The following is a 22,313-nucleotide window of genomic DNA, read 5'->3' as shown; positions in this document are numbered from 1 at the left end:
AGAGCTTTTACAACAAGAAACCAAAAAGAAATAAGCAATCAATCAGCATGAGAATGAAGGGGGAGATCGCGAACATGAGCGAATGGCGGGAGGCAGAGTTTGCACAGAACTGCACATACATCGTCAACGACCAGCCATGTGACCAGCTCAAGAGCGACAGCTCCCCCCGCGCTATGACCTCCATACCGCGCAACTTGCGCTTCAAGTACAACCAAGCCAGTGAAGTAAGTCTGTTATTCTATCATTCAGCAGGGATGGCCAGCTTTGATCCTGGAGAGCTGCAGGGTCTTCTGGTTTTCATTCCAGATGAACAATGAAGCATAGATAACACACATTATGATACCTGTTCAGGATATTAAACTGGCAATGCATTTAATATAATATATGGAGATGAGATATTCCTTCAATAATAGGTGGTGGACAATTGCTCAACACACTGAAATGTAAAGTATATTCATGTATAACCTGTTTTTTATGTGGTAACCGTGTATGCAAAACCCAGACTGGGAAGTGATGGCTAATATATGTTTTGTAATTCTGTAAACTCGAGTTAGAAAGGTTCATGATGCAATGCCAGTAACAAGGGGCAAGGCCTTTAGTTATATCTTATTTCTACATGTGTGTGATTTGGCACATTTCACCTGACTGGCAGTTTATGAAAGACAGTCTTTTTATGGTACTGCTGTGCTAAACGTATTACATAGATTGCATCTTGCATGATGTAACCAAGGCGAGGCATTCTAGTGCTTTAGGTGAGTCTGATCAGATCGACCCAACCTGACTGAAACAGCCTTGAATCAGGGAGATGCAGCTTTTATATAAAGAATAGTAATTTGAAGTAGGTAACATTACGAGCGGTCATTTCTCTTGAAGCCTCTCTTGAAGCCCGTTTCCCCTCATGAAAGCCTCACTTTTTCTTTTTTAACTGCTGGCAGTTTTGTGAAAGTTCACTGCTTTTTGGGGTCATGTCTTTCTCTTTTCTGGAGCTTTGTGGTAATCGCAGGTTGGGGAGTGTCTTCATTTCAAAGAGTTTCACAGCTCTGAGCTGAGAGTGTTAACGAGGCACAGTTGCTACACGTGGTAAAATTAGATGGGACTGCCTCCCTGTTCTGCAAGACCGGGGAAGCTACATTATACACTTGATTCACACATTGTTTCTTTTGACATTGTGAAAAAGTAGTCTAATTACTGTGTATAACACTGTAGTTACTTAATAAATGCATGTGTAATTACACATAATTACAATGTTATTATACATAGTTACAATGTACTTAAAGTGTAAATCTTTTTGCATGATGTATCTAAGTACACAATTAGATTAGAAACGGGTTAGGGTTATATCGTGCAAACATAATTACTTTGCGACTATGCATAATAACATTGTAACATCTATTTACTATGTAATTACTATGTAATTACACAGTAATTAGAGACACAATGTAAAGTGTCACCATACAATTAGCTTTCAGTATTTAAAAGGGTCCAACTGGCAAGTGAGAAAAAATATGTCTAACAGCAACAACCTTGCTAATTCTGAATAAGTAATCAAGTCCCTTTAAATCTTTAAACATTTTAATGGGCCAATCATCTCACAGGTAGAATGGTACTTCAAATATTCTGCTTTTTCTAGCAAAGAAAAGTGTGACTGGAGATGTGGGGTTTGTTGCCTACTTGCTCACTAAATAGGGAATATCCCTGAGTAGATAATGATCTCCTCTTTAAACAATATGCTAATTATTTTACTGTGCAGTCTGTCTCACAAGTGCAGTGGTGCCTCAGATATGATCTACTTACTACCTCCATGACATTTTTCTCTTCATATTATACAGATAGATTTCTGGCTAAGGGCAGCTCTACAGTGAATATTGGATCAGTCTTTACTCAGGATAATTGGGTATAATACAATGATTTCTTCAGGGATACCAGGATATTTAGTGAGCAAGTAATTTGAGTGACGTTATCTGGTAAGCTCCCCATCTCCAGTTGTAGTGCTTTCCTAGAAAAAGGAGAACTGGGAGAAATGTAAAATGGAATGATCACTATTTCATCTGACAGTCAATCATTAATAACAGAGCAGATATTAGCACTCCAAAAGCAGGACATCCAAACAAAGGGTTAAAGGGAACATTGAGAATGGAAGTAGCGAAAGCAGAAGAGCAAGCAGGCTGCCAAGAAAGAAAGGCAAAACAGTTTCACACCAACAGATAGAAATACTATACGCAAAAAACTATTTCCTGTCTTCAAAGTGACCAAACATTGACCTTTTTTTTTTTTTTTTTTTTTTTTTTACTTTGCTCGCCGCGCACATTTCCAAAGCTGTGCTGCCCTTTTCAATAACCTGAGTGAGGACTGAGTTTCAAATGAAGAAATAGACCCTTCTCCACATTCTGAGAACATGGACATTTAGAAGTCTTCATTCTGTTCAAAACCATAGGCATATTATTGCAGAAATTACTATGTTGAGTGCCACACTAAGGATTGGAATAGAACCCACGCCTTTTATAAATCTAGGGACATTTTCTCCATGTTATATAAAAGATGTAAGGTATACTTTGGTAAACGTAATCTATATAGTTATATATATATATATAGTATACTACCTGTTTGATAAGGCAGTATACAACAGGTGCTTAGCTTTCAAAAACAGCCATTTTACAAAAAAAAAAAATGCTGCTTTGAAATAAATTGTCAGAGACTGTTAGACTTTAATAACAGAAACACATTGAAAATAAACCAGCTAGATAAAAGCCTTATGCCTTCATCTTCTTCACTTTTTCTCAGTTTTTCCGAAGTGAACAGTAATTATTATTTGGCTCGATTTTCCACTGTGGGCAAATTGGCCATGCTGTACATTTACTATGGAGGTGTAACCTGCCTATGATTTGCACGCCAGCCAATATCTACACAGTAGCTGCTTTTACAAGGAGTTCTTTGTAAATCTGACTGGAGTGTTTTATCACGTCCGACAGAAAATTCAAAACAATGGCTATTGTTTCCATTTGGCAGCACGTGCACTGCTTTGCGTTGCTTCTCACTAAGAGTGCTTTCCCTTTTAATGTGACTGCTGCTGCCGACGCGCCAGGAACGGGGCGGGCCGCTGTGACCACAGCCATGGGAACTGTGTCTCTCACATAGCAGCCGGTGGGAATGACAAAACACTTCTGGGCAATCGCGGTTCATTATCAGCGCTCCCTTGTAAAACACAATCTGAGGTGGGCTGCGGAGTAGGGGCAGTAGACCGTGTTTCGGCAGTAGGAGGAGGATCAGAAATCCTTTTATCCTCACAGATGTTATCTCATGATGTTTTTCAAGAAGATCTGCTGGTGTTTGATTCTCTTCTTATTGCTATCTGTATGTGTATGCATATATATATATATATATATATATATATATATATATATATATATATATATATATTATATATACAGCTATCGATACTGGTTTTCATCATGTAGATACATCTTTGAAATCATAATTTGTAAAAAATTTTAATTTAGATATTAAATTAAATCTCGTATAAAATTAAATTGTAGCACATTAGTTTGTTTAATGTTTTAATATAGGGTTTCAGTTTTCAGACGGTCAGTTTTTCGTTAAGTATATGGAAAATAACAAAGCAGTATGTAATTCGTTAATTTTACAGGTTGATGCAAAATGTTTGGCCATCTATATATATATATATATATATATATATATATATATATATATATATATATATATATATATATATATATAGCATCTTTGAGAAATGCAGAGTCCCACCTCCAGAAGTGTTAGCTGGAAGGTGAGGTAGTTTCCTTTGCATTTTCTGCATGAACACAAAGCCAAGGTGATGTCATTGTTTGATTGTTTTCGTGCAGACTTCATGATAAGCCTGCTCTTGGGATGTCTTCCAGGAGTCTTGGCACAGAGATTACAGTCAACTTAGTTGTTTTTTCCGTTGCAAATCGTATAGAGAGTTACTCAGCCAAACCAAGCCCACTCAGCTGCATGCATGCCTGCGACAGAGGCATCTTTGGTATCTGTGATAAACTGATCAAAGACTTCACTAGAGAGGCAACTCCCTTAAGAAAGGATTATTTTGAGATGAAAGGTCATGGCTTACCATACCTTGTGCTTTTTTTTTTTTTTTTTTTTTTTTTTGAAAGGGTGATTTTGTTTTGGTCAGTCTGTCCTGTTCTAATAGATCCTTCCACCACTCTCTGTGAAAAGAAATGTCTCCTACCCTCTCTCCTAGGCCTATCTCCCCTTAATATCCAGCTGTCCTGGTCCTGGTTTTTGGCGCTGTACTAGGGTTAACTTTGTCATCTTCTTTGGAGATTTTAAAGGCTTTAATCGTTACTGTTACTGTGTAACTTCCTGTGTTACATGTAATAGGACCCCACCTGGCCTCTAACATCATTGAACAAAGGCATATTGGTCATGTGGGACGCTATTACTTGTAACACAGGTGCACCTATACTGTTGCCTGGAAAAACATTTCAAAGTAAAATACATAAATAAATAAACAAATAAATACAAACTTTGATGAAGCTTTTTTGGTTAAAATGAGTTGATTGATGGCTTGTTTAACAACACTCTAAAAAAGTTTAAAGGAAGCAATGTTTTATTATTATTATTATTATTATTATTATTATTATTATTATTATTATTATTATTATTATTATTATAATAATAATAATAATAATAATAATAATAATAATAATAATAATAATAATAATAATAATAACTCATAAGTTAAAGCAGGTTTATTTTGCAATTTAAAAAATAATCAGTTGGTAACTGATTATAGCCGATTGTAGGACAATAATAAGCATGCATTACCTTCTCTCCCCAGAAGGGGGAATGCCCGCTTGGTCGTGCTTCAGGCATGTTGTTGTGAAGTATACCTGACCTCAGTGGTGTTTCTGTGATGTTTTGCTCATGTTACGCAATTTTAGATTTACTGCCTGTATGTTTGTCTAGTACAAAAAAAGTGATATCCCCTGGAAATAGAGGAAACAATTTAAATCTGGTGCCCCCCCCCCCCCCCACCCCCACCCTCACCCCCACACCCCCCCAAGACGAGAAAACCCTGGGGAGCGTCCGGGCTCTTTTGGGGACCCCTCGCAGGCTTGTAGAATTTGGCTTGTTTATGAGACATGGGTAGTAATAATAATATATATAGTCTATATTATTATTATTATTATTATTATTATTATTATTATTATTATTATTATTATTGCTGTTGTTGTTGTTGTTGTTATTGCCTTGGGGGTGCTGGTAGATTAGGCGACATCACCCTCCTCTTGTGTCATCTGATCAGCACAGTGAAGGACGGACAAGGCAGATGGAGCTGTCTGTGACGCCTCTGGGCAAGAACTGGGTTAATCTAGCAATTAACTTTCATTAGTCTTAGTGTCACTGGCCGATGTGCTGATCCCTGCTCTGTGCTGGTATTAGAACAAAGCCTGCTGCACTAATACAGTCATCAGAGCATCCCGGAGCAGCTAATAAGCATGTGTGTGTGCTAGAGCAGATCACTCAGCGACCAGCAGGCTGCTGATTCAAGAGGCCAAGACATTCAAATCTGCCATTGAGTGCACTTACAGGGGGTTTCGGATCCAGTGATTGTTACCTTAAATCACATCTTCTGGACCTAAGCGCTGGGGAAATCCAAGACATACTATTTTACACTGTTTGGAGCGACGTCACAACACATTCGGGGCTCACAAAACATGAACTAATTATTTTCAAACCTGTTTACCGGTGTTTATTATATTTTTTAAAAGTAGGCATTAAAGGTAATGGTAATGCAAGCAGGAGAGAGGGAGAAAGAGTGCACATCTCAGTCCTGACCTGAACACCCATGCTGTGTCATTCAGTGTGCTTTGGTGTCCCTTGTGTGTGTTGGTGTCCCTTGCTTTACTAAATACTAAAATGAAAATATAGATAGGAAACAATACATTTGAAGTAATGTATTAGTACCACATTATATTTAAGGACTGTTTGGTTACTGAGTGCAGTGAGTACAGTATTTTGTTTCCCAAGAAGATGTCTGTGTTCAGCATACTGGATCAGTTTGGTGAAAGTTTATCCTTCCAATTGGTTTATAGCTAACTCCACTGAGATCAGCAGGTCAGCTGTGTTCTAGTGAGTTTGTGTTTGATCCCCCCAGGTGACTGGGGTCTTCAGCAGGGAGTACATCCCTCAAGGCACTCGCTTCGGACCTCTGCTAGGACACCATTACACCAGAGACAGCATTCCCAAGCACGCCAACAGGAAGTACTTCTGGAGAGTAAGTGACTGAGCCAGACAGCAGGGGGTGCTCTCAGAGCTTCAGTGAGAGGTCTATCTCCTTGGGGTAACACTTTACATGAAGTGTCTCTAATTACTCTGTATTTGCATAGTAGTTACTTAGTATATACATGTGTATGTAGACATGATTACATTATCCATAGTTAACTCTAAGCCTAAATGTATGCCTTACCATAACATTAACTCTATACCTAAACACATTCCCATGTGTTGCTTTAGCTGTTTATATAGGATACCTGTAATTTCATTGTTAACATCCTGACAACTTTTTCACCTATAACTTTAAAGTCTGTTTCAAAGTACTTTTCAAAATGTCTGCGCTAGTGCACTGATAGTGCAAGGATTATTGCCGACATTGTCAAACAATTAAAAAAAACGTGAATGAAAAGTATTTTTTATCGCTTTTCCTGCATGATTTAGATAACAGATCTCAAACCCAGTACACTAAAGCGGCCATTTTGAAAAGAGCTTTGAAACAGACTTTAAAGTTCAAAGTATAAAAAGTTGTCGGGAAGTTAAAAATGAAAAGAAAAATAACAGGTGTGTTATTTAAACAGTTGTAACAACACGTGGGGACGTGTAACGCTATATTTATCAGAGCCGATCTACTTACTCTTTAAGTACAATGTAACTATGCATAATGGCATTGTAATTATGTATAAGCGCACATGCGTTTACTATGTAACTACTATGTAAATACTACAATGTTAACATATTTATGGGATGCAGCAGATTGAGGAGGCTATGTGGTCCAGTTGTTAAAGAAAAAAGGCTTGTAACCAGGAAGTCCCCAGTTCAAATCCCAGCTCAGCTAGTGACTCATTGTGTGACCCCGAGCAAGTCACTGAACCTCCTTGTGCTCCGTCTTTGAGTTGAAATGTTGTTGTAAGTGACTCTGCAGCTGATGTATAGTTCACACACCCTGTTCACACTCTGTAAGTCACCTTGGATAAAGTTGTCTGCTAAATAAACAAATAATAATAATAAAATTGCCCCAGTGAAAAAAAATATGACTCCATAGCTTCTATAATGTTTATAACAACTTTTTGTTTATTATGTATCCTCGTTTTATTATATTTAATAACACTACTAGTGGTTGACATTTATTGTCCTTTGAATTAATAATAATAATAATAATAATAATAATAATAATAATAATAATAATAATAATACAGGATATGGAAATATCACAACACTATAGATTTTTTTGCCACATCCTGGTACCTGTGCTGTAGGTCACGTGGTCTGATTGAAACTGACCCTTTTAAAAGTTTCCCATAGTAAAAGCATAGCAAGGTGTAATAAAGCATAGTGACAGCATGGTACACTACAGGAAAGCATTGAAAAAAATAACTAGGTATGGCCACTGTGGTGGAAAAGGATCAGCCCCTCCTAGCTCTTGCTCTGGCAAGAACTGGAAAGTACACATCTGTGGAGGAAACTCCTGATAGCTTGACGTTTCCTGCAGCTTGTTGCGTGCCACTGGCTTGTGGCCCTGGAAGCGATTGCTGGGTTTTTCTTGCAGTGTGCTGGAAGCAAACACACTCACACATGCAGTGTGGTTTATGCAATAGCAGAAGTGCTCAGCCACCATCATTTTGCCGATTGATGAGATTTTCCAAGCTTCCTTCTTTTCGGATCATAAAAGTAAAATCTGACAATAGAAGCTTTGGAAGGTTACAGTAAATCCCTGGTCAGAAGTCATGAGAAAGCAAGCAGATTGTCACCAGTGTGGGTGTCATTCACACTTACTCTTGCATACAAACACTCCTACAGGAGTGCTGAACACATTACGCATTTTAGTATTAGGGCCTGCTTGTCTACTTCACATAAAAATAGTAGTTTGAGGGATGAAAGATTAAAAATACCTGTTACTGTGGTAAAAATAGACACGAAACAACTAAGTAAAATTTTTTATTTGAATTAAATCAATTAAATCAGCAGGTCAAAAAGGTATGTGGGCAATAGTAATCTTAACGGGTGATGATAAATGCATTGTACGTTGTTCAAATGTTGTAAAATAATGTTTCGTGTTCCCACGCCTCTTCATTTTACCGCAAAAGTTAAGCTGCGCTAGTTTATAAACACATTGTGTTGATTCAAAAGCAATCATGCTTGGATTAGATGCATATAGTCACAGATTTATGTTAAAACCAAATCAGTTGTTTCAGTTCATTGTTAATCTAATCCAGTCATAAAATTCATCAGCATCAGACTATATATGTCCTAATACAACACAAGCTATTATACCACATGTATACAGCGCACTGAAACAATACTATAGGCACCTGGGAACTGTAAAGCACTCCAAACTAACTGCACTCACACAGCAGACCTATTAACTGGGTTGAGTCTTGGCTATGACCCTATATCATGCTTTGTCTTATTTCCATGTAAGACATTGAAACGATTTAATCAGTTATAGTACGGTTGTCTTTTTGCAAACTGCTTAAAGAATGAATCTTTAGTCAGCCATCTAAATATAATAACATTGCAACAATAGTGGATTGCCCCTTACATAACTGACACACTTTGCGGTCCATTGATGATGGACTCTTATGTGTCCCCACGACCAGACTCTGAACTGGGGGTGATCGGGCTGTCTGTTCCTATGTCCCTAGGTTGTGGAACGCCCTTCTCAAAGAAATTAGGGACTCTGAATCCTTGGGGCGTTTTAAAGTTCGCCTTAAAATGTATTTGTTTAAACTGGCTTTTTTATTATTTGATGTTCTGAAAATTTCTCATTGCTTATTTTTTATTTTGTATTCTTATGTATCGCGCTTTGTGATGACTTGTCATAAAAGGTGCTTTATAAAATTATTATTATTATATCTTCTCACATACTACCAATGAGTGTCTATGATCTTATAATGAAAGCATGCACCATGTGTAATCCACTACTGATACTGCAGTGTGACTGATTAAACACAGTCTAGTACAGGTCTACTTGGGATTAAGTTGCACAACATATATACATTAAAGTACTGGAACACCTGCACTATGTAGCACACACATTTCTGTGCCAGGTGATTCAGATCTTTGCTCCCTTATATCCAGTCGGCAAGCACAGTCACACCCTGCAAGCACTGGGAAATCTTACTCACTTGTGACTGGCATGTGTGACAATAAATTACAAGTACAGGACAAGGTGGTTTCTTAAGGTCAGGCTCCTTCTTTTATTATGGGGAGAATGGAGTTTTTTTTTTTTTTTTTTTTTTTCTTGTATGTTTCCTGTTAGTGATTCAGCCATATTCCTGCTTTCTCTCTTCTTCCCTCGGCGCAAGCTTTCATTGTCCGGAATCTTAACGACTAAAACCACACCAGTGCCGAAATGCAGTTTCATGACATCATGCGCATGTAGGAATGGGAATTCCATTTCCTGGGTAGGGCTGGTGATAACACATTTTGCCAAATCATTTATAGAAATTCTTCACTTGCATTCTGCTAGGGCTCTGTCCTAGCATATCTGTCCTGTAAGCTACAAGATGAGTGAAACTGAAAATGGAAACCTGTGTGAGTGTGTGTGTGTGGGGAAGCTGTGGCTAACAAGATACTCGGATACATTGTGTGTGTGTGTGTGGGTGTGTGTGTGTGTGTGTGTGTGTGTGGTGGTGTGTGTGTGTGTGTGTGTGTGTGTGTGTGTGTGTGTGTTGAATCTGTGTGATATGCTTTAGGATCATGTTCTTTTACTTTTAAAAATATCCCCATCAGAGGTTTTAACTGGTGGCCATCCCCAGTAATGTTGTTGAAGCTGACACCCTGGGATCCTTCAAAGCTCATGAGATTTTGGGATCAATAAGCTACTAACCCAAACGAGCCCCCCCCGAATGGCCCCCCTCGTTTGTAAACCCCCCCTCTCTTTTATTTTAATAGTGATTTTAATAGTGATTATTGTATTTTAAATTAAACATGGCCAAAAATATTTCAATACCTTAATCTTGCAGTTTAATTAAGCAATTAACTGGGTAATCAACTCAATTAATTATATTTTAATTAATGGTCTATTAATAATTTAACAGGTTAATTTATTATAATCTTAATTCATTAACATGTAATTAATGCTTTAATTAATGAATTGGTTGATGTGTAACAAAACCCTTCTTCAGCTTGTAATGGTTACACATTGTAATATTCTCACAAGTCGGCTTTCTGTTATGTAAGAAAGCGTAACAGAAACGTTCCTCATAGCTCTCTATGTTGTGCACCCAATTATGGTATTTTTCCTTTGTAAAATTTACAAGAAGATAGGAAATGATGCTCATTGTGAACATGCTGAAGCTTGTCAACAGACACACACACACAAAAAATCCCCTGGCTTCAAGCCATTTTTGAGTTGCATACCAAGATCAGCTTCCTGTTTTTTTTTTTTAGTATCTGTTTTGTTACGTTGAAGACATGCCCACTAATCACATGGCCTGCCTATTTATTCTCACACTGTAATGACTTTCACTGCAACTCAAGAAGGTGCTCAGTCGAACTGACAGCAAGAGAGCAAGAGGTTTCTGCATTGGCTTGTTACAGATATTGTGTATACATGCATATTCTTTGTATATAACTTGAACTAAGAGACATAAGAAAACTACAGACAATTTCAATGGCAGAGGTTAATATTTTTGTATTACTATTATAGCTTATTATAGGATAAAATGATTACGATCTTTTTTTTAAACATTTTATTTGTTTTACATTTTTAAAACTTCTTTTTTTTTGTTTAAATTTAAAATTAAAAAAAAACAAAATTGAACAATTAAAGTTTTTATTTCTTTGATTTTTTTTTTCATGCAATTTCGATTAGAATTGTCCATTAGAAAACCTCTTTGATGATAATAATTTGCTTATTTTAAAATGTATGAGGTTTATGCCTATGTGTATGTGTTTTGTTCCATGCTAATTTTCATTGATTTTTTTATTCATTAAGATTTACTCCCCCGGAGGGAAGTTTCACCATTTCGTTGATGGCTATGATGTGCACGAGAGCAACTGGATGCGCTACGTGAACCCAGCTTGTTCCCTCAGTGACCAAAACCTAGTGGCCTGCCAGAATGGCAAAGATATCTACTTCTACACCGTCCAGCCCATCCCAGTCAACCGCGAGCTTCTCGTCTGGTACAGCAGAGACTTCTCAGAGCGCCTGCACTACTCCCCACATGGGGACCTGCTCCATCCCAAACTGAGTAAGTGCACTCCTCAACCCAAACCTTAGGGGTAACACATTACAATTAGTGTCTCTAATTACTAATTCTACACAGTGTAACTATACATAATAACATTGTAATTATGTGTAAGTACACACGTATTTACTAAGTAACTACCATGTAAATATACAGTAACCAGAGACACCCAATGTGTGTTACCAGCTTTGGAATTCTCAATACAGTGCGTGAAACTGGGGAAAGATAAGAAGTCAATGTTGATCTGTTTCATGTAAGACATTGCTTATTGCATGGTTGTATGGTGAAGTAGTGATAAAAACTGAGTTTGCAAACGGTCTCAGAATGCTTAGAGACAGGTTTGTTTTATAAAGTATCCTGCCATCGTTGTATTTTTGGGAGCTCATAGATGGCAAAACCAGCATAGCTACAGACAGATGCATTACTACATCAGGCACATCTGCAAGTGTAGCTTCATTCACACCCTTGAAGCACCTCTCCACACTACGGACTGATTTATACTTACATTATGCCTCGCTGAATTTGGAAACTACTACAGTAGGTAAATCTTGTCTTGTCTTAAACAGAACATAAATATAACATTCATGTTTATGTCATTTAAATTAAGTATCGGTTTTAAGTGTGTAAATTAGTGTTGAAAGTTTTAAACTCAATGATGTCCTTACTTGTTTGAAAAACTCTTCACACAGCCTGTGCTGACACTTTTCTGCAAGGCATTCCACGGTAGCGGCACGGAAACTTTGCCGTATCAAAGTCCTCAGCTGGTTTGCATTTATTGTTCTTACAGGCACTCTGCCAAGCAATGATAACGTCAAAACTTGGATCTGTGTGTATTCTGGTTGGAATGAGTTAGAGAAAGCACATTCTGTTTACTTTCCCTGGCGTGTGTAGTATATAGGGGCACTTTGAAGTCCATTGTCACTTTCAGGAAAAGTTATATTCATCAATACTAAACAGATAAGCTACAAAATGGGTATCTGCACCACTATTTAATCAGAAAACTAGAAAAGTCACATTACTATGGGGTGAAGCACACTGGTACAGTCATACGTACTAAATAATACAATAATTGAGTCATTCAATATATGTTTAGCAAACAACATTAACACACAGAATGTTTACTCTCTTCACTGTTTGAAAATGTCTGCAGTTCATTTCTGAACTTCACTATGAACTCATTCAGGTGATACACCTTGAATGTAGAGATGGAGGTATATATATCTGTAGGCTGTGTTCACAAATTCTCCACACCCATGAAACAAGTAAATGAGTCTGGGGTCGAAGCTATGTGCACTTGCATTGTGAAAGTGGATGTCGCTGACCGATACTGAAACTCCCCAGGCTGCAGCTCAGAGGAGCAGGCTGTCTGTGGCAAGTGTAGCTGTGGGTGTGTGAGAACTGATAGAGAGCGATTGTGTTCTTTATTTCCACCGTTCATTCCTCTCCCCTCACCACCAACCCCTCTATGAGTGAAGCGGTGCTTTCTGAAAAATAGAAAAACTGTGACAGGGCAGGCTGTTTCATTTCGATACCTCGATTCCGTCTGCAAGAAGAGTCAAATAATAGCTTTTGGTTTCCTGTTTTTTTCAAATTTCAGAGATCTGTGTGTCATACAGAGACCGTAAAATAGCACGATTATGCAGTGTCATTAAATCGACAAGAATAGAGCTTTTGGATACAGAAATGACTGTATGGTATAACGCAGTGCTTTCTTCAGATCTCATATAATATAAAGTGCGTGTTTTTTAATACAGCAGTTTATTATTTTTGATTTTTTTTTAAACATTTTTTAAACAAGATTTTAAAATTATAAGTCAAATTGCCTCTTTAATTTGTATAAGAATAAACCTATCCCGTTAGACAAATGTTGGAGTTTACTGTGAGTTTTCAAAAGATTAGTAATAAAAATAATTGGACATACATTATTTTGTCCTTTTAAATCATATATCACCACCAAAGCCAGTTAATAGTGGATGGGATTTACAAGTCATTATTTCTGACTATTAATATTCAAATATATGAAATAATATTAAAACAACATGCAAGTCATTGTTGTATACCATGCCTGTTTCTTTAAGACACAAATCCAAAAACCTCAGCAATAATAAAAGAACAAAGTGAAATCTTTCTCAACGTCTTCTTTTTGAAACATTAGTCATTGAATTCTTGAGGTTGATTTTACTGTATCTAAATTCAGCACCACAGAGTGTTTAAGAGTTATGGAACTTGAACACGTGCATTCCTGAACTATGACAGAAATGCCATACTGGGTAAATTATAGTCTGTTAATATATAGGGGACAGATATTTATAGATGGCATGCATTGTCCAGGATTTTGATTTATATGTATGCTGTCAGATGTTTCAGTAAGAGTGAAGATTCTGCTACAAGTTTGTAGAATTGTGAAACTGAAATCCAGTTTTCACAAATGTCACGAGTGTAATGATTCACAGCTAGTCACAGAAAAATAGTCTTTGTTTTTTAATTAAATATGATCTTGTATTATCATGATCACCTGAGGCAGCACAACTCGTCAAGTAGTTTTGCCAGTCAGGGAATCACGAGCGTGTCGACAGATATTGGTATTGTGAGCAAGACTGGTTTCACTTGAGAGGTTCAGTCTGCTTCAGTGAAGTCATCCGTTGAGGTATTTCAAGGGGTTCTTTTTTTTTTTTTACTGTTTCTGATTTTTGTTTTTTTTAAATTCAGATGGGATTTGGAAAGCTGGGGGTTAAACAAATCAGGCTATATGAGGTAGAAACCCGTAATCACCCACAACTTGTTCCTAGAGTTACGGCACAAAGGGACGCCAACATAAAATTTGAGAATTCTATCAATGTTGACACGACAAGTGTGAAAAACCTGATTATTTTTAATAGCTTGCTTGAGGACAAAGGGACTGCATTAGTTACCTCACAGGAATGTAAGTTGTAAGTTTGTCATTGACATGGACAGTACTAAGGGTGTGTAGACTTTCATTAATCTTATTTTATCTGATTGCTGTATGCAAGACATCAACCATAACTTCAAAGCACTATGATGTACATCGTATAAGGAAGTCAAGTTGAAAAATATTTGAAGCCATTATCCTTACAAATACAGACAGAGACACACAGATAGATAGATAGATAGATAGATAGATAGATAGATAGATAGATAGATAGATAGATAGATAGATAGATAGATAGATATTGATATCAATTTTCCTCTCAAGCCGTCATTACCACATGGGTGTCAGTCCTGGAGTGAGTTTCATATTATGATTCAGCGCTCATTGCTTTACCCAGTCATCTCTCCAGGGACAGGCTTCAAGTGCTGTGGGAACCACCCACGTCTCCAACCTCAACGCATTGTAATCAATTCAAGTTTAGCGGTTCATTTAAAGTGCTAGCCAGTGGGATGAAAACGCGATCAAAATAGCGAGCTGTGGCTGTTTCACATTGGAACTGGGAATTCATTTAACACTTGAATTAGTCCTTCCACTGCTTTCACCCAAGGTACTCACTGCTTTCCAATCCAGGGCCCTGATTCTTTATTTGAACCCCAAGGCTCAGTTTAACAATTAAAGAACTGGTTAGAACTAAGCTGTGGACTGTTCAATTGAATACTTGAGGGATTGGAACACAGTCCTGGACTGGAATGGACAGGGAGAGTGACAAGTACTTCCAGTCCAGGTCTTTGTTCCAACCATGGCCTTAATTATTAAATTGACCCAATTAAACCCCCAGCCAGGTTTTAAAGAACTACATCATACAACAATGAATGAAACAGAACTCCAAGACCGGAGTTCCCAGTAGCTGTAAATATTTCAAAATGTGTGCACTAACTCTGGTAAACTAGTCTGTGGCATTTAAACTTGTTAAACACGCCCCATTCACAATAAAGCACAATTGAGGGACCGACTCAGGCAATGAAAAAGGAAACACTCAACCCTTGTGAAATTAAACTCCACACTGCTGAATAACATACTGAGTGAATTTAGTGGCAGAGATCTGAGTTTAGTTTGAACTTGAATGGCTTAATGCTTAGCAGCAGTAAATCATATTGAGAATAGACAAGTTTGAGCTTGCCGTCTCTAGGTTAGGTTCATTATTGAAGTTATTGTTCTGTAAGTTGTAACGGGCAGTTTTAATAGCAGCACACCTGCAGAAAGTTTCAGTCTAGCTGTAGAGCTGCTTCTGATGCTCGGTGCTGAAACAGTTAAGTATGAAGAAGGAAGCAGGCTAGCAGGGAGAGTCTTGCCACACTTACTATATAAGCAACAAGTTATACAAGCACACACACACACAGAGACACTCACACGCACTCTCTTCAAAGCATATCTCTATCCCAGCGTGTTGAGTCAAACAAAAGAAAACGTGCAACCCTTGTTTCCAGATGACTGTGGTCCCAGTGTTGTTTTCTCTCCTCGGCTCTCATAGAATGAGAATGCTGGCTCTCACGTTGCAAGCAGGAATAGTAATCAGAAAAGAAAACTTTATAAGATAGATAGATAGATAGATAGATAGATAGATAGATAGATAGATAGATAGATAGATTATTTCCATCAATGCATGGAAGCCACTTTTATAATGGCATGCAACAGTACACAATGTCGCATTGATTAAGGCTTTGTTGCTAACTATAGTCAGCTGTGGATTGTGAAGATGTGGTGGAGAACCTATATTTATTCTACAGAAAAAAGCTTTTTTTTTTTTTTTTTTTTAAATTTGGAAGCAGCCTAACCAGTCATCATAAGCACCAACCATTTATCACAAATCCAAAGTTACTGTCTGGTTTTTGGAATTCCTTTTGGTAGTAAGCTGAAATTGTCTTATTTATTATGCAACAGCTATGAATACCCTTATAATTCAGACTATTCAGTTGAAAAAATAAATAGTCATTGGCATTGTGAACCTGATTGTTATTTTAACTTTAAAGAAAGGTGTGAGTGGAATCTTACAGAACCAACAAGTCTTGGGTGTGAGTGATAAAGCCTTAGAAAACGTCAATCATTTCAATAGCATGTTCTGTTCCTTATCTCTGAACCATCTCTCTTACTACTGTTGTTTGGAACAAGACTCCATTAACGCCTCTTCTTCTTTTAACACAGAGCACTCGACCAAGGAATTCAAGGATTCTGAAGCTAACAGGCAGCAGCTACCTCACAAAGATGCATTCTACGAAACAGACCAAAAATTCAAAGCTAAGAAGACAAAAAGAGAAGAGGACAAAGAAGAGGAGGAAAAGATTGACGTGGAAATGCTGGAAAGGGACACACCTCCTGTAACCCCCGACAACCAGATTGTGGATTTCAGCAAAAAGATTCACTCAGAAACAGACCCTCAAACCAAACTCCAGCCTTCAGCAGACTTCCCAGAGAAGAGGCCAGTCTCCCTTATGAGAGAAACATCTAGTGACAGGGCCAGTCCTTGCCATGCCACCAGTCCAAACCAAAGAGTGAAAAGCCCAACTGACGAACACTCAGAACTGAGCTGCTGTTCTTCGGCTATAAATACGACAACCACCCCCCACAAGGATCTGACCTTAAACCTCCACGGTCTTTACAGCAGCGAGGAGGGCTTGGTCTCCTATCCCATTTACTCCCCACCAAGGCACCTCCAGCAGCCCTATCTCTACCCTTACGGACACCACCCCTCACATTATCACCACCTCCTGCTACCTCAGTACTCTCCCCCATTCCCAGGCATAGGGCCCAACATGAATGGCCTGGGCATCTTCCCTAGGGTACCCCCCATGTACAACAGCTACCTGGGGGCCCATGGTCTGCCTTACCCCTTGGTCTCCCAGCAGAAGGTCATGGGGCTCCCAGCGGGTCTTCAGGAGGGCGGCCCCCACCACTGCCTGCGTCTCCCGGAGCAGCCCAGAGACGGGATCATTCCAGCCCCCACCAGCGCTTTCTCACTCAAGTCTCCAGAGGGCGGGCTGAAGGAGAGACTTCCCAACCACTCCCCTCCCAGCGGAGCCCCCGCAACACCAGAGCACTCTCCCCAGCCGAAGCTTACCTCACAATCCCCAGGTCACAGCAACGAGGCCATCAACCTCAGCAAGCCAAAGACCAGCCAGGGCCCCTCCAGCAGCCCTGGGTACAAGTCCCTCCCTTACCCCCTCAAGAAGCAGAATGGCAAGATCAAGTATGAGTGCAACCAGTGCCTGAAGACCTTTGGACAGCTCTCCAATCTTAAGGTGAGATGCCGGAAACTGGTTTTAGTTTCAACAGTGTTCTAAAAAATATCTAAATTATTGAGTAGTGTGCAAATGTATTAGAACACCTCAAAATGTGTTACTTATGTCCTTTATATACCTACCTGCATGAAAACCTCTGGTTGTAAGAATTTCAATTTTTAGTCAGTGATGATATAGAAACAATAGACGCTGATGTGTGAAAATATTTGTGCTTTAATTAGGCATCTTAAACAACTCTATGCATTTTACCATTTGTGGCTATGTGCTCCTTTTCTTGTACTGTTTTAAATGAATTTCATGTGATTATTTATGAGTTTTTAGACAATCATTAATTTGCTTTACACTACAGTTACAGTGCTTTGATTTCATATGCACAAACCCCCCCCCCCCCCCCAAAAAAAAAACAGAAGCAGTGTGGTGTTCTAATAGATTTGCACACTACTGCATATTAATGGCAATAATGAGCCCTTCCTGCAGCTAATTTCTTCGCGCTAGTTTGATAGTGTTTATTCCCTGTCTCTGAACTCCTCTTGACTATGTTGCTGTGTGCTTGTGTTGCAGGTGCACTTGCGGGTCCACAGCGGAGAACGTCCATTCCAGTGTCTCGTGTGCAGAAAGAGCTTCACTCAGCTGGCTCACCTGCAGAAACACAACCTGGTGCACACAGGGGAGAAACCCCACGAGTGTCAGGTACGCATGCATTTACTAAGAAACTACTACCTTATCTAAACACACAGTAACTAGAGACACTTCATGGAAACTGTTACCCATTGTCAAATAGAAATCTGCTTCTATCTTTTGCAGCATCTTATACTATATTTTTATAACAGGTGGGTAAATAAGAAAAATTAAACAGCATAGCTAACCTTAGTTGGATGCAATTTTACCATCTGCTACAAAGACATTTCAGATCACTGTATTACATCTATATCACAGTATACATTTATCAGAGACGTTTACAGGCTTAGAATTACACAGGTGCACATTTGAACTAAGGTTGCCTAAATTAAGGCTTTTAACTTAAATTCATCACCCTTTTAACTAGATGTTGAGACATGTGCAAGATAGACTACACTAGGTACCCTTCATTTCCATACATTCCTGGGCCCCAGGATTTGTTGTCTATCTTCTTTTTTACAACCAGATGATAACTGGGAGTCATTGCTTGTTTCATGCAAAGCAGCCCCTACAATGAACCTTGATTCCTCTCTTGCAGGTTTGCCACAAGCGCTTCAGCAGCACCAGTAACCTCAAAACCCACCTCAGACTGCACTCAGGTGAAAAACCCTATCAGTGCAAGCTGTGCTCCACCAAGTTCACCCAGTACGTCCATCTCAAGCTGCACAAGCGCCTGCACGCCCGCGACAGGCCTTACAAGTGCCTCCTCTGCTCCCAGTCCTACATCCACCAGATCAGTCTGCAGATCCACAGCAGAGGATACTGCCCCTCGGCTGCCATGCTGGACCAGTCGCACGAGGAGCTCTGCCGGATGAACGAGATGATCAGGAAGTTTGATGTGAGCTCCGATGCTGATACCATGGAAGAGAAAGCCAGCATGGCTGAGGTTGACACGGTGGAGAAATGTATGTTGAAGAGTCGAGAGTTGAAGGAAGGCAAGGAGGATCAGCTTCAGACTGGCTTCTTCCACCACCACCACCACACACCATCCCCAGTTTCCCATGAAAGAAGCCCAGCCACTGCTGGGAACATATTCAGACCACACTCACACATCACCATGAAGCAAGAAGTTCCATAACTTTGTAAAAGGTGGACCTTTATAAAAGTGTCCTAAAAGTAAAGCCAAGGGTAGTAAAAGTAGCAAGCATAGGCTACCATAAAGAAGTATGTGGTTAAACAGGGTACAAACCACAGTAAACTTACCATGGTAACTTTGCTATGGGAAACTTTTATATGGACAGCGGTCAGAGTTCAATGTTTAATGACTGAAAAGTTCCAACATCTGTTGAATAGCCTTGTGGCAAAACGATTGCACGTGGAAACGAGAGAACTGTCTTCTTTTCCCTGAGTTCTGGGGTTGTGGGGAAAGTGCAGAAGGCTTTAAGGAGCAAAAAAAGAATAAATCACCCCCAAAAAAGCTTAAACAACCTGAGGTACCAAACAGCACCAGCTTCCCAAAGACCTTCTCAAACAGAGACTTGCAACTGCACTGCTGATTAAATGCTTTGACAGCACAGTACAGTATGAGATAAGAACAGATTTTGGAATCGTTCTAGAAATTGACTTATTTTTGTGTGTATGTTTTTTTAATTTATTGACAAAAAAACTTTTTTTTCTAATATATTTTGAAGTCTTTTCATTCTTTGTTTGTCTGTCTGACATTGCCAGTATGTTGAATTAACAACTTTAATCCCTTGATGCCAGTCTAGCAATACCTACATATCTGGTTTTCAAAGTTCTCCTTATCAAAATGTGGGATCGGTGGGAGATTTGAACAAATTTGGTTAGATATGTTCCCATGTAGCATTGCAACATGGATCTGTTGATGCAAGCAGCTGAATTTTTTATATCAAAATGTAAAGCTATTTTTGTAAGTATTAAGTCTTTAGTGATCATTTAATCTGTCTTTTTCTACATATTGCTGTATTGTTCTACATTAATAATAACTGAATAGGGTTACATCTTGTATGGTAGTGAAATAAGAACCACCCTTATTCAAGGTGTCATTTTAATATTCAAGCAAAATTGGCACGGAAAAAACAGACTCCAAATGAGTTTGTGCTTGCATTGGACTGTTCAGAACATGTAGCATTTTAAATACATGCTTCCTTTATTTAATACATGGACTTTGTTCTTTCATATTTCTGTGTCACTTTTGAGGAATTGGCAGCAGTTGTATTTTTATATATCTATTTGTCAGTTTCACTAAGGGGAACTTGTTCTATAGGCTTTTAGGGAAATTTTGTTTCACTGCATTTAAACCATAGTCATCTGTTTTTGCTCTGGGAAATAAAACACACAAATCAAATCAAAACCTGTAGAACAAATGTTTTATACAAAAGGATGTGATTGCAAAGATTGCACAGAACTCACCAAAAAACTATTGAATTATTAGAAAACCAAAAAATGAACTAGATACTAAAACAGGAACAGCTTCTTATGCATCAGTGCGTATTCAATGCCACATTTGAAAAATGGAATAGAAGTTGTGTTTGGTGTTTTTATTGTGATCGTTAGAGTATGTAGCACGCACAGGAACATGCCTGTGCAATTCTAGTTTTATTGAAGTGTGAACAATATTAACACCCACAAAATAAAAAACTAGGTTGTCTAGGGTTTTAATACTGGGATTATGTTATTAGCATTACAGCATTGTCACTTTCTCTCATGCTGAAGAACTTTTTGTATTCATTGCTTCATTTTTCAATACTCAATAGATTGACATCTTGACACTTCCTGTGTTGTAGGTCAACTTCAGATCTATTGTGTTGCATTTAGTCTGAGCGTCTGCATTAATGTAAAAATAAAAGCTTTTCAGCATAGGAAAGGGGGCAGGGATAAGTATGGCTAAAGCTAATAAGGGGTAGGATTTTAAATCCTGGACAATGACTCCATATTCTTGACCATCGTGACATATTTTAGACCCTATCTGTGTTTAAACCAAAGCATTACTTCACTTCGGGTGAAAAACTTGAACAGGTTTTTGCTTGACGGGTACAGTTCTATTTCCTTATTCTTTTTTGTAAGCGAAACCTCAAAACAATCATCAAAATAATGTGTTTTGGTACTTGATGTAAAGGGTCAGATACAAGCACTTTCCAATACTACAGGTTCTAGGTTGTAATAGCCAAGGTAATCTAGAAGGTACAGATGTGATACTTTGTACATTCCCATTGGAATGTGGTGTTTTGGCATGTTATTATAGCTGCTAAACCCAAACTCAGGTCTACTCATTCAGGTTAGAAACTAGCAGCCCATCAGGTGTATATCCGTGTAGTGCACTAGATCTAGTAGTAACATCATTACACCTTTTGGCTTGAGAGTCATGATACCAAGTCATTAGCCCCTAAACCAGCAAGCTGTACTCCAGCATTAAACTTCCTCCTTTCTTTTTCTTTGTCTTTTTTTCTATGGAGAATTCAGGGAAGATAACATGTTTGATATATTTGCACCAAAGCTTCTGTGACTGTTTAAGAAGGAGGATTTGACTGTGTGTCTGAGTTGTTTGAACACTTTGCTAGTGATGTTTTTGTATGTCGATATTTACATGCTGTTTACACTTTATGTACAAAACTATTTTGGCAAAATGTTATAATGTCTGTAGCTGAAAAAATAAACTGTTTCATCTGTATGTTTAGTAAAAAAGTATCACGTATCTGAATTTCTTTTTGCATTTGTTGCTGTGTCTCTTATACAAGTTTACCATGGTATTTTTGCACAGTATTTTTGGACTTTTTCCATGGTAATACCATATATTAACCATAACGTACCCTGCTTTAGCATGTTTATTAATACACTTTATCATACCTCACTGTTCTTTACATTGCATTGCTATGCTTTACCATGTTTTACTGTGCTTTATTACACTTTGCTATGCTTTTACTATGGTAAACTTTTATAAAGGGTGTACATCCATATCTATAAAAATGCAATGGTGTTGTAGGTAGTATTACTAAAACAAGCATTGAGAAAGACTCATGG

The 22,313-nt window shown here is 38.4% G+C and overlaps 1 protein-coding gene across 2 annotated transcripts; it reads left to right on the top strand.

Annotated features, from left to right (window-relative positions):
- The first annotated feature begins 32 nt into the window (after positions 1-32).
- prdm1b (PR domain containing 1b, with ZNF domain) lies at positions 33-21,967 on the top strand. 2 transcript variants are annotated; one of them, XM_041234032.1, is made up of 6 exons: positions 33-224; positions 6,158-6,277; positions 11,216-11,471; positions 16,561-17,654; positions 18,216-18,344; positions 18,871-21,967. In XM_041234032.1, exons 1-6 carry the CDS (start codon positions 48-50, stop codon positions 19,408-19,410), a joined length of 2,316 nt encoding a protein of 771 aa, XP_041089966.1. In that variant the 5' UTR covers positions 33-47; the 3' UTR covers positions 19,411-21,967. The 2 variants fall into 2 exon arrangements, with proteins under 2 accessions (XP_041089966.1, XP_041089967.1); XM_041234033.1 differs by lacking the exons at positions 33-224; positions 6,158-6,277 and adding an exon at positions 10,747-10,900 and having other exon boundaries at positions 18,871-21,965.
- The last annotated feature ends 346 nt before the right edge of the window (positions 21,968-22,313 follow it).

The sequence above is a fragment of the Polyodon spathula genome, chromosome 32 (assembly GCF_017654505.1).
Source record: "Polyodon spathula isolate WHYD16114869_AA chromosome 32, ASM1765450v1, whole genome shotgun sequence".
Classification (NCBI taxonomy): Eukaryota; Metazoa; Chordata; class Actinopteri; order Acipenseriformes; family Polyodontidae; genus Polyodon; species Polyodon spathula.
This window is presented reverse-complemented; position numbering and strand designations above follow the sequence as displayed.